Source organism: Monodon monoceros, unplaced genomic scaffold, assembly GCF_005190385.1.
Source record: "Monodon monoceros isolate NGI ecotype Baffin Bay Population unplaced genomic scaffold, NGI_Narwhal_1 Super_Scaffold_1, whole genome shotgun sequence".
Taxonomy (NCBI): domain Eukaryota; kingdom Metazoa; phylum Chordata; class Mammalia; order Artiodactyla; family Monodontidae; genus Monodon; species Monodon monoceros.
The window spans coordinates 45,742,894-45,755,893 of NW_021703765.1; the positions used below are offsets into that span (position 1 = coordinate 45,742,894).

The 13,000-nt window shown below is 36.5% G+C and overlaps 1 protein-coding gene across 2 annotated transcripts in view; it reads right to left on the reverse strand.

Moving 5' to 3' along the window:
• The window catches only part of TAF4B (TATA-box binding protein associated factor 4b), a 125,351-nt gene that overhangs the window by 54,145 nt on the left and 58,206 nt on the right, over positions 1-13,000 (reverse strand). For both annotated transcript variants that reach the window (XM_029232618.1, XM_029232611.1), the window contains exons 12-13: positions 9,226-9,351; positions 3,662-3,718 (exon numbers count right to left, since the gene is read on the reverse strand). In XM_029232618.1, the coding sequence (XP_029088451.1) occupies positions 3,662-3,718; positions 9,226-9,351 (183 nt within the window). The remainder of the gene's footprint in view (positions 1-3,661; positions 3,719-9,225; positions 9,352-13,000) is intronic.

Here is a 13,000-nt window from a genome sequence, read left to right on the forward strand (position 1 = left end):
ACAGATGTACTAAACTCACATTTCCCAAAGGAGAAAGAAGATATTCAAAGGAAATAAGGGTCACGATATATATAACAAATGTTTAAGGAATCAGGATGTCTGAACTCCAAGGTCAGATGGTTTGCTCTGCAGAACTCTGGATGATGTGGTAAGAAAGGAAAACATTGAAGGCTAGATGGTAATCTAGGACACACAGCACACATTTCAGACAAGTCTGCAGATGCATTAAACAAAAACGTGCCTGCTTGTTTGAAGTCAGAATTTGGCAATTAGTAATCTATTTAAAACCTTTCACACATTGATGGTGAAATGGAAGAATGTCAGTACTTACATTTCAGTAAAAGTATCTAGGGGAAAAAAGCCATCACAATTTAAAAGTGTCCATATTTAAAATATAAACTTACAATACAGAGAGCGAGAACACTTATGACTTTTTAAAGGCAAAGATAGAAAACAGGAAAAAGATGGCCCCAAAGTTGGAACTAAAATGTTTGATATCCACAGACATTTTAGCCAGACAACAATGTTTTCAAATAGATGGATAACCTGTCAGATCAATAAGAATAGTATGCAGCAGGAGCTGCTTCAACGGATTCAGACTAGGCTGGAGGCAAACCCAAAGGCAGCCTACTTTCTTAAGTGCCAAGTGAGAATGACAAAATTGGAAGAAGTCAATAGGAAGGATGAAAAGAAATTAGACATCTTTATAAAAACCTGCTCAATTTAACAGTTTGGCTTTACACCAGAATGCAAAGAAGAAATGCATAGACTCTAAATCTGTATTAGAGAGAAGAAAACCCATGGGAGAAATGACCAAGATCAAAACTCTAGTCCTGGGCTTCCCTGGTGGTGCAGTGGTTGAGAGTCCGCCTGCTGATGCAGGGGACACGGGTTCGTGCCCCGGTCCAGGAAGATCCCACGTGCCACAGAGTGGCTGGGCCCATGAGTCATGGCCGCTGAGCCTGTGCGTCCGGGGCCTGTGCTCCGCAAAGGGAGAGGCCACAACAGTGAGAGGCCCGTGTACTGCAAAAAAAAACCCCCCAAAAACCCCCCAAAACTCTAGTTCTTAACAGTTGAAAGCAACCATGGATTATAAGACTACGTATGAAGGGGATTCAAGTTGTGATTTAATATTTATATGACAAACATCACTGCTGAAACATTCCTCAGGATCAATAAAGCCTACAACTTCTCTAAACAGTTCTTTGGAGTTCTATATTTGTAAGATACTATCATTAATCTGTTTCCTATGCCCAGCTTGGTAGGTAGGTAGTTACCGGAAAAAGGAAAGCAAAGCAGTTTTATATTGAGCAACAGTAAGGAATCTGTACTAATTTTCACAATCGGACAAAGAAAATTTCCTAAATAGCCAAATACCAAAAAATCACAAACCAAAGCTTTATAGTTTATAGCAGTGTGATAACAATTAGTATATCCCAAATGATAACCTTACAAATTACCATATAAGACAACAATTCAACTCTATATAAAGATAGGGTCAATGATTTTGCAACCAAACAAAATATGGTGTGTTTGATTCTAAATTAGAGCCCCTTAGAATATTAAAGTTATTAAGAGCTCTAGGGGGCATGGGGATGACAAAAATGACAATATTTTACTTTCATCAAACATTTGCAACTAATAGAGAGTGGCTCTGTTCTTGGAACTGGGCCAATGTATTTGACTCTTTTTTAAATCAAAGATGATTTAGAATAGGAAGCAACCAGAAAACTTTTGAAATATTTTGGAAGGAAAATATAGTTTTTTTAATCTTGCTAGGAAAAATAAATAAATGGAGGTGCAAAAACAGTGGGAAAAAAAAAACAGGTTTGCTACAGCACACCTGCTCTCATTGAGAGGTTTTTTTTTTTTTCTTTTCACATTTGCTCTTAGAATTTTCTTCAAAAAATGCTGTCCACCTATTCATCCTTCAGGGAATAAAAAACACAATTAAAAGAAAAACAAACAAACAAAAGCATTCCATACAAACCTGAAGGAAAAATTAATCTATGATCCAGATGTTTGTGAAGGTATATGAAAGAAAAACAGACAGTATAAGACCTTTAAGGATAAAGCGGTAAGTTTTCTGATATTTATTTTCCAAAGAGTGGGTGGGATTAGAAGTAAGATAAGCATCTATCAGTCCTAAATGAAAACAAAGAGGGACACTCATGATTCAAAGCAACCAATCAATCTATCATCAAGCCAGGCTTGCTGTAAGATTATAGGTACAGTTCTCATGTTAACTTTTTTAGATAATATTTTTAGATAAATTTTCTGGAAATGAGTAACAGAAATTTTTTGTTGTTGAAATAAAATGGTTCGGTTTCAAATCCTTTTTAATATTCTCCTTTCCCAGTTCTCTTCACCTCAATCCAGAAACCCCTCCATCCAGAGTTCATGTTTTCTTCCTTTTCTATTTTAGTGAAAACACACCACATTGATTGTAAGAATCTTACTAGATTTCCATTTGCTTTGCCTCAGCTCCTACATTAATCCAAACAATAAGGGCCTTTAAAACATTCATAAATAACCTGCTGCTGCTGGCACCTAGAAGCCGAGTGCAGCAATATTAAGCAACAACAAATTTCATAGTTCAAGAGGCACAGTTAAGGAAAAAGGTTGCTCAGGAAATCACTCTTATTTAGCACAAAGATCCTTAAAAATTGCATGAAATCAGTCAAGTAACTATAGAAACCAATTTCTTCAGCTCCATATCACACGTCTCACACCTCAATTGTCTTTATTATCGTCTGCTGTCAGATCCTTAATCAGAAATGTGAACAGGCTTGATGATTTATTCAGCAGGGAAAAGAATCTGTAGGTCAAGTGAAAAATTTCACACACACACCCATACATACACCATGTCTTCAACCTTAGGTACTTTCATTTCCTTCTGTTCTCAGCAGCTCTGGGGGCAACTCCAGTGAGATCCAATATTAAGGCTCAATTAAAATAAGCTCCAATTAGTGGAGCTTTTTTCTCTGGGGCTAGAAAAGTCAGGAAATGGATATTGGGAAATGTAAAAAGTCAGCTACTGAGAGGAGGCTGCAGACATAAATGAACTTATTTGTTGATTTCTACAGTTGCTATGCAGAGGCCTCTGGGAGTAAAAGCTTAACCAGTCTAAGCTATAAACTAAAACCCCCGCAGCTAAACATGAACTGTGTGAAACAAGGGCTCCATTCCAGAACAGAAAACTGCTGGGCCCAGAAAATTAAAAGCCAGAGGCGTTTTCCATTTAAAACTAAATCCCAGTACCACCTCCCAGCCAAAGAATTATAAGCAGTATCAGATTTACAAAACGAACAATTACCCTGGAAAAATGTAGCCTATTGTACAGTCCCAGATGCTAAATCTCAGAAGTTTCTTTTCTTTCTTTTTTTTTAATCCCACATTATATTCCTCCAAGTGTGCTGCTGTAGTTTACAAAGAGCCATTTCTAGACAGGCCTAAGCCTTGAAAATAAATTTTAAAAAGAGAGCACATAACTCATTGACCTCATTTGAAGTACTGCCCTTGCCTTCAGCAGTTCCTGTCCTTCCCCAAGGCTTCGGCAAATGGTATGCAACAGCAAAATAAACCCTGACCTAATTGCCAGGAGAGAGCTGCCAACCTTCCCTCAAACACAAAGACAAGCATGGTAACTTGAAAGTCCTACCTCTTTGGCTTTCTGCTTTAATCTCAGCTGTTCTGGATCTTCTTTATTGGAACGACTCTATCAAAGGAAAAGAAAATTTTAATAGAAATTACTAGCATCTAAACACCATAGTTGCCGTTAAATATTTAATAAATGACAATTTTCTCTTGTGATTGAAAACCTTAGCTCCAGGGGAAAATGCCTCAATCCAGTCTTGTGCTCTCCCTCCCACCTCCCCCTCCCTCTCGTCATCTGGGCTGGCTGCTGCAGTTCTAGCCTGGAGGAAGCTTATAGAGAAAATGATGCTAACAATGTCAGTCAGGTCCAGTTGAGGCATGACGTTGGTCCTGTTGGAACACTAAAAACTGAAAAATGGATGGTAGAGATGAAGGAAAAGAAAAGGATAACTGTTGGCTCAAATGAATGAAAACAATCAACATTGGCTAATCCTTAGGTGAAGCCATTTTGGTAAAAAATATGGTATTTCAAGGACTATTAAAAACAAGAACGTGATGAACTTTGAACCAAATTTCTCTCTCTTCAAAAGTGTAATTTTTTAAAATTAAGAAATACATCCCAATGTTTTCATTAGAGTATCTTACCATCTTTGGGTCCTCTATAGCACTTAACAGAATGCTGTGCCCAAGAAAATGTTCAATAAATGTTTATTGAATGTCACTTTCCATACTGATTCAGTTTAACATTCAAAAAATGAATAATCTTACAGGACTGCTATAAGAAAAGAGCTACATTCTACATGTAATGCTATGATGGAACCAAAGGTAAGGAAAGAACTATATTTCTGACACTACAGACATTTGTCCACTGAAAAATATGCTGCAGATAGGTGTATTCTTCTTCTTATTCTAATAAAGTTACCTAACTCCTTATAAATCTGAATATTCCACAACATTCAATAGCAGCTAACTAAAGATAGCTAACAAAATAAAAGCAGAAAGTATTTTCCTATTTACTTAGTTTAACTGATAACGTTTTTACTGATTTATCAGTACTTCTGTTAAAGGAAAACACAAGGAAGAAACTGTTTATATCTGAGTGCCTTCTAATTTTAAACACCTTAATTAAATACCTACATAAGATTCTACCGAAAGCTAATACATTTTTTCTTAATTTTGTCTCCAATCTAATAAAACAATTTCACTCTAGCCCAAACTAAGAAAACTCCCTTGTCATTCTACTTATGTTAGGAGAGAATGAGTATATGTGTATTCACATAAAAATACGGGTGTATATGTATGTGTGTATGTATATGTGTGTGTATATAATTTTTGCCACAGTATAAAATGGGCACATTTGGGTATCAAGTCTTTGTCAGTCAACCAATATTTATTGACTATCCATGGTATATATTCTACTCTGTGTGCCATTGTTCTAGGCCTTGGAGATATAGAAATGAGGTAACAAGACAAAGTCTCTGCCTTCGAGTAACTTACATTTTAAGAAGAGAAAAATAAAATAATTTTATAGAAATTAAACACAGTTGTGAAATGTAAAACATTTATAATGGGGAAAAATAAAAAACAATGACTGATAGTGATAAGTACTATAAATAAAATAAAATAGGATAATGTGATAGAAAGAGGGGCGTACTTCTGTAGCCAGAACGGGATGGAAGACATCTCTGAGGAGTGACAACTGAGTAGAGATCTGAATGACAAGAAGGAGGCAGCCATATAAAGATCTGGGGGAAGAACACTCTTAAGCAGAAGGTGCAGTCACTGCGGAAGCCAAAAAATGGGAATATGGTTGGCATACTTGAGGAAAGAAAGAAGGCTGGTGTGATTGGAGCATAAAGAAAAGTTGAGAGATAAGGCTGGAGACAATGTGCCGCCTTGTAGGTCATGATGAGGAGTTGGGCTTTGATTCTAGTTGTAACAAAAAGCCACTGGAGGGTTTGGAGCACAGGTGTGAGATGCCACTGGCAGGACACTTTCGAAAGGTCACTCTGGCTGCCGTATAGACGATGCACTGTATGGATCCAAGACTGGAGGCACAGGCACACAGAGCAATTAGGAAGCTGTTCTAAAACAACTGCTGTAAATACAAGACTGAGAAAAAGATGAGGGCAACTTGAACCAGCATCATAGAATATGATGATAAATAACTATATTGAAATACATGTTGGGGGTAGAGCCAACCAGATTTATTGATGGATTGGATATAGGGTGTGAAGTAAAGAGAGTAATCAAGAATGATGCCTAGGATTGTGGCCTAAGTAACTGGAAGGATAGAAAATTCCAACTTCCCGAGAAGGTAAAGACCAGAGCAGATTTGGGGAAAGGGAACTCAGTGTTCAGTTTTAGATGCTTCATTAGTAGCCTAGGATACAAACTTGGAGCACAAAGAAAGTCTGCTCTGTGACTGGAGCAGAATGAGTGAAGAAGGGAGGGACATGAGGAAAGTTCAGAGAGAGAGGTGGGTGCGTTTAAAAATTTGGTAGTAAGTTTGGATTTTATTTTAAGGCAAGAGGAAGTCACTGAAGGGTTTTAAGCAACAGAGACACACATGATTTGTTACGAAAACACTATCCTGACAAAAGTATGAAAAATGGATTGTAGAAGGAAAAGGACATTAGTTAGAAGACATTATAAAGGTCCAAGGGAAACATGACTCAGATCAGAGTGATGACAACAGTGATGAAGAGAAGGTGGTGGATACATTTTGGGAACTGAATAGGAAAGTGAACTGGATGTAGGGAGAGAAAAGAGGAAAAGGAGTTAAAGATGACTCCTAGGTTTTTTTGGCTTGAACATCTGGGTGAATAATGATGTTATTTACTGAGTTAGAAAATCTGTAAGAGTAGAAGGTAAAACTACGAGAAAGTGAGAGCAACTATAATATACTACACCGGATAATAACTAAACAAGTATTTAAAGGTTTATAACCTTGTTTACAGCAAAGTAATTGGGAATAAAATGCCAATAAACCACCTCGTTACATTGGCTGTGTGCTTGCTTATAATACTCAAGGGCTCGAGAAAGAGCATCTTCCTGTCCCAGCAGCCTTTCCCAGTGCAAGAGGGGTCAGAATGGGGACTGAGACCGTGGGACAGTGAGAAGCTGCACAGTGACAAGGTTGTGGTGCACCTTGGCACATGAAGGTATAGAACAGAGGTCAAGAATGCAGGGTGATGAAGGGCTGGGGAAGACCCACCAAGGCATGGGCCAGTGGGCATGGCGGCCAATTACATGGGCAATGAAATGAGGGCAGGGGTAACAGTGGTAGCAGACAGAAGAGTCAGTCAGCATGGTTGCTTGGGAGATTAGTTACATTGATCAAATAAATAAATTGAGAACATAAGTAAATATATCGAGGATAATGAGAGTCAGGTTTCTGACTTCAGAGTAAGTACTTATAAACATGGAAAGGTTAAAGCTAGGAAGAACCCTAAGATATCACGGAGATATTCATATAAATTTATAGTTTTATAATGTACACACACAGTAAAATAGTTATAGATCTATGTTTGTGTGTTTATATAGATATGTGTACATATCACATACCATACATGTTTCCTAGATCTGTCCATTTGACAGGGTCTACATGTAATGATACTCTCTTAGCAATGAGCACACTGTAGGCTCTAATCTTGATTTCTGGATATCATCCTCAACTAAAAAGTATATGGTTCCTTGATGAACTGACTGATTCCAGGGCTGGGAAAGGATGAGTAAAAGCTGGGCCTGGAGTATCTTGTGCCTGAAAGTAAGGACATGCTCAGTGAATGATGGAAACATGATTAAAGGACAGAAGTGCCAGCTGGAAGGGTCTCCCACTCAGGAGCAATTTGAGCAACAAAATAAATAATGATAGTAATGGGTTACAACCTGTTGCATCAAACAGAAATCCACGAGCACATGTTGATATAAATGAATGCATGAATGTATGAATGAATGAATGAGAGAGAGGAAAGCTCTTCCACAAAGTAGAGTACTAATAAACATAGACGAGATGATAAGAATAAAGAATCACCATTTGGCAGCCATCACAGAGGTATCTGATTCACAGGTATCACAGGTATCATCTATGGATGCTAAAGTTGCTCTGTGGAGTTTGATGAGGTATGGGATATTAGTATAATGCTATAATACCTTCAATCAAACTAATTGATTACAAAGGGGGAAAGGGAAACTTTAAAATGGAGAGAACTGATCAAGGTTGCCTTTTGATAGAATCAGCTAAGAATGAAGCATCATTTCTATGCATTCCCACCAAGAATGCATGACCCAAGTCAAGTTGTAAGGAAACATAAGATGAACCCAGGTTGAGAGTCACCCTACAGAAGGTAAGGCTTGTACTCTTGTACTCCTGAAACTTGTCAAAGACATGAAAGAAAAAGAGTGAGAAAATCTGACTGAAGGAATCTGATGACAACTGAATAGACACACATTCCTGAATGGGAAAATGGACCATGAAGGAAGAAGAGGCTTGAGATAGCGGGTTAAATCTGAATAGGGTCTGTGGATTACATGGTAGTGTCATGTTATTCACGTCCTGACTTGGAAGCTTATACAGAAGAATGGCCTTGCTTTCGCAAATACATGCCAGAATGTTTAGGAGTGATGAGCCATCATGTCTGAAGCTTGCTGTCAAAAGGTTCAGAGAAAGACTAATTAGAGACAACAGTTCCATAACTTTGTGAATGTACGAGAAACCTCTGAATTCAAAGAAGAAAGAACAAAAGAAAGAGAATAATGATAACGGGAGTGTGCACCTGTGTACAGAAATGATGGAGATGGAGGAAATGCAGTAAAATGTTAAAAATGGGGAACCCCAACTGAAAAGGAGATGTATAGTTCTGGCAACTTTTCTGTAAGTATGAAATCATTTCAAAATAAATGAATTTTTAAAAAAGTGATTAGTATGTGACTAGGAACAAATATTCTAAAAGGGGAGGATTCCAGTAACATTGGAAATCAAAACTGAAGCGTTTAAAACAAAAAATAACACTAGTATCCAACCCTTAAGACTGCTCCCCAAGGCCTACAAAGAAATGTGCAGCAACAAAACGCAAACTATAATGGAACTAGCTCTCACTCCATCTGGCACTAATGGTCCAGGAAAATGCTTAAAGGAGGAAGAAAGAAAATCAATAATAGCCTTACCTGTTCTCTCTTTTAGTATCTCTCTAACCCATTCCTGCTCATCTTCTATTTTGTTTCATATAATCCTAATGATTCCTAATTTTTACCTATAACATTCATGTCCACTTTCCAAATTTTCCTCTCTCAACTTCAACTTGGCACATATTAAATCATATCCCTGAAAAGACCTTGAAAAATTTTAAAACATTTTTACTTGGGGAGGGGGAAGTGGTATGATGCTAGGCACACAGGAATTGAGAATGAGGAGACAAAAGATTATGTCTCATTAAACTAAATTAACTGAAAGCCACTGTACGACACCATCCTGTGGCTGTGAGAGAATTTATTAGTAATTTCATTTTAAGAAATCCTTCAGAGAAATCTAAAGGCCTAACAAAACCAAGATAGTCAACAAATGATAAAGCCAATTCTGACCTCCTTGCCAGGCCATATTCACTCATAAATCACATAGGACCTTACCTTGGCTGCTTTAAGTAACATTTCTCTTTCTTCTACATCCTTTCTATGCTTCTCCAGTTGATCTAGCTTTTCAAGAAATTTGAGCTGTGATCTGGTGTCATTAGACAGGATGTAATTTTCACTTGCCTGGGGAAAAAAAAAGTTTTATGATGATCCTAGGCAACACATTCTACATTAAGTCTTGTTATAAATCAGCTAAAGACAGTAACACAAACATAGGGAACTAAATTTACAGGAGGTAATATGTTTATTTCTGTTAAGCAAACAACAACAAAATAAGAACTTTAATCATCCTTAAAATTTGAGAGGTGATTAAGCATTGAAATTTCAAAGAGCTTTCCTAGTAAGCTTCATCCAGAAGGGAGGAAAAAGGAATTAAGCCAAGCAGATCCTAATAACTGGAAGTAGAAAGCAAGACAGTGCACCCTTTACCTATAATCTAAATCTTTTTATTTAAACTATCGTCCATCTCAGCAGACCTTAATGATTAAATAAATCGTAGGACTGTGAAAGACAAAAAATAAGAAACAATCATCTCACTGAAAAATATACCTAAGATGAAAGTTATCACCCTTGTTTCTATTGTTGAATTGGTCTAACCATGCCAAGTGAAGACAACTTCTACCAAAATACGACATAAGACAAAATGGCAAACATTAAAATCCTAAACGCTGTTGTAAGAATTTCCTTAAGCTATGGACTTGGGTAGAAACTATAGTCAAAGAAATTAAGTATACAATGTATAAATGAGTCATAACAGAGAAATATAATTATTCATCTTCAATGTTCCATAAAATGATAAAATTTATACTGTTTCATTTATTCTGATATTCTACAGTGTAAAACAGTGCTTTACAATCTAAATATTTTGTAATTTTATCTGATATGACCACCTATCTCTCCTCCTTTAATACATGTATGCTTGTTGGGGGTGGGGTGACTTCCTGCCATCTACTCATTTCAGTAATTCAGACATCCAAGCTATAGGAGGGAGACTATAAAATAGGAAAACTGAATGTTTTTAAACGTTTGGCCCAACGGTCAGTGCGTGGCTTGGAAATCTGGGTACAGCACCATTCCCATCTTTGTTTTATCCCATGCTTATGGTTGATTCAATTAACTGGGACTGAGAGATTTCATATGCCCAAGATTCTTTTTAAATTAAATTTTTATTGTTGGTATTTAACTAGATCAAAAGAGTATTACATAGAATAATGAACAAGGATGTATTAGTGCTACTTATTTTACTTTGTGTTTAATACAAAAAGAATTCTCAAATGTTTTTAAAGTTAAATAATACAAGATAGAATATGGAATACATTATAAGCCAACCATACAGGCATAAACATAATAACCAGTGGTTTCTTAAATACTTCATTTTTACCATTTTTGTGTTCATATACCCTGGAGATAATTTACTGACAGGATTTAATTTAAAAGGACAGCAAATGCTAAATTAAAAAGGCACACAGACTTTCTAAATTTGAACCCAATCTCATTTCCATGCTAAGATTCCTTCTCTCTCTTCCAACTCAGTACAACTGCCTCTTGCTTAATGCATCCTTCCTTTACTCTTCCAGTCCTAAACAACTGAGTGTCTTCCCTACTTCTACTGAGTCTCCAACTTTATTTAAACAACAGTACCCCAATCTTATCATGATGCTTCCTGTCTACCCAGCTGGTCTAACTGAAGTCTTCTTGCACCACAGAGTCAGGTGGTTTAGCAGTGAAAATATAAGGACTCAGACCAAACAATAACATCATCAAGTGAATCCCATCTAAAGAAAGTACTACAGCCCCTTTCAACTGGAAAACATGAAGTTTCTCCACAGCCACTGGCACGTAGAAGACTCTAACATATCTTCAGTGGGAAAAAACCTGGCAGCAAGATCAAAAGCTTTGTATCACATGTGTCACTTTCTACTTGTTTACTTAAATCTCAGTTTATGGACTATGATTAATTAGAGAATTATGTCTAACCGGTGAAAGATTATCAAAAGTAGAGGGATTTCAAATGGAAAGAGATGGTGGGATTTTGCTTTTAATAAAAGTAGCTCACTTTTGTGAAATTCATGGAGTAAAATTTCCCATACTGTACAGATAAAAATAAATCCTATCAGGGATGAACTGAAATGTAAGGACAGGGCTCAATCTGTGACACAAAGATTATTACAATCAAAGTCTACAAAATAAGTATATAATTTTGAACTAGATCCAAATATAATTAAATGATTATTATTTCTGTTTAAAGAAGGATGATCGTGTAGCTGCTTTTCTATGTGTGCAAATTCACACAGCTGTGAATTAGCTGTATTAAGGAATAAGTGTGGGGAAAGGCGGACAGGGGAAAATCAATCAGGATAGGCAGTGTCAAGACAGAAGGTTAAGAAGGTGTTAGCTTTAAGCTAAGTTACTGAGTTTCTAAGTGGGGTAGATACTACCCATTTTGCCTGGGGCAACTAAATCCTTGGAATATGTGTTATTGATATACACTAGAAGAACTACTCCACCTGAAGGCTATACATAATAGAGCTTTGGATGGCATTCTGGATAGTAAACATTACTTGGAAAAATTCTATTCCATACTAAATGCACATGCTACATTTTGTATAGAAACTGCCTACTGTAAATGAAAGTGCACTCATGTATATCTGAAACAACAGGGTGTTTGAGGCAGGAAAAAGGGAGAATCCAGATGTGAAAAATTATAAGGCTCTTTAAAACGTTACAGTAAAAAGACAAAAATGAAGACTAATCCCCCCACATCCCAAAAGTGAAGGTAAATTGTTATCAATTTAAATTAGGTTACTGCAAATTCAGGATGCTAACTGTAATCCCCAAGGTAACCACTAAGAAAATATCTAAAAAATACACACACACACACACACATATGTGCAAAGGGAATCAAAACAATATACAACGAAAAAAATCAAACAAAAAAGAAGGCAGTAGTAAAGGAATGCCAAAAAAAGCCGTAAGACACACACAAAAACAGAAATAGCAGAAGTAAGTTTTTTCTTAATCAGTAATTACTTTAAATGTGAATGGATTAAACTCCTCAATCAAAAGGTAGAGACTGACAGAATGGATAAAAAGCAAAATCCAACTATATGCTGTCTAAAAGATATTGGCTTTAGATAAAAGCACAAATAGGCTGCAAGTCAAAGGATGGAAAAAAAATATTCCATGCAAATAATAACCAAAAGAAAGCAGGGGTGGTTATACTAATATCAGCCAAGACAGACTTTGTGTCAAAAACTGTTAAAAGAGACAAGACATTATATACTGACAAAAGAGTGAATTCACCAAGAAGATATAACAAGAAGATATACACACTAGACAACAGAGCCCCCAAATATATGAAGCAAACACTGACAGAACTAAAGAGAAATAGTTTTACAATAGTAGTTGAAGTCTTCAATACCCTACTTTCAATACTGGATTGAATACCTATACAGAATATCAATATGGAAATAGAGGACCTAACACTATAAACCAACTAGATCTAACAGACATATATGAACACTCCTCCCCAACAACAGAATACACATTCTTCTCAAGTGCACATGGAACATTCTCCAAGACAGACCATAAGTTAGGCCACAAAACAAGCCTCAATAAATTTAAAATGATTGAATTGTGCTAAGAATATTCTCTGACAACAATGGAATGAAGCTAGAAATCAACAACAGAATGAAAACTGGAAATTTCACGAATATGTGGAAATTAAACAACATACTCTCAAATAACCAATGAAATAAAGAGATCTCAAGGG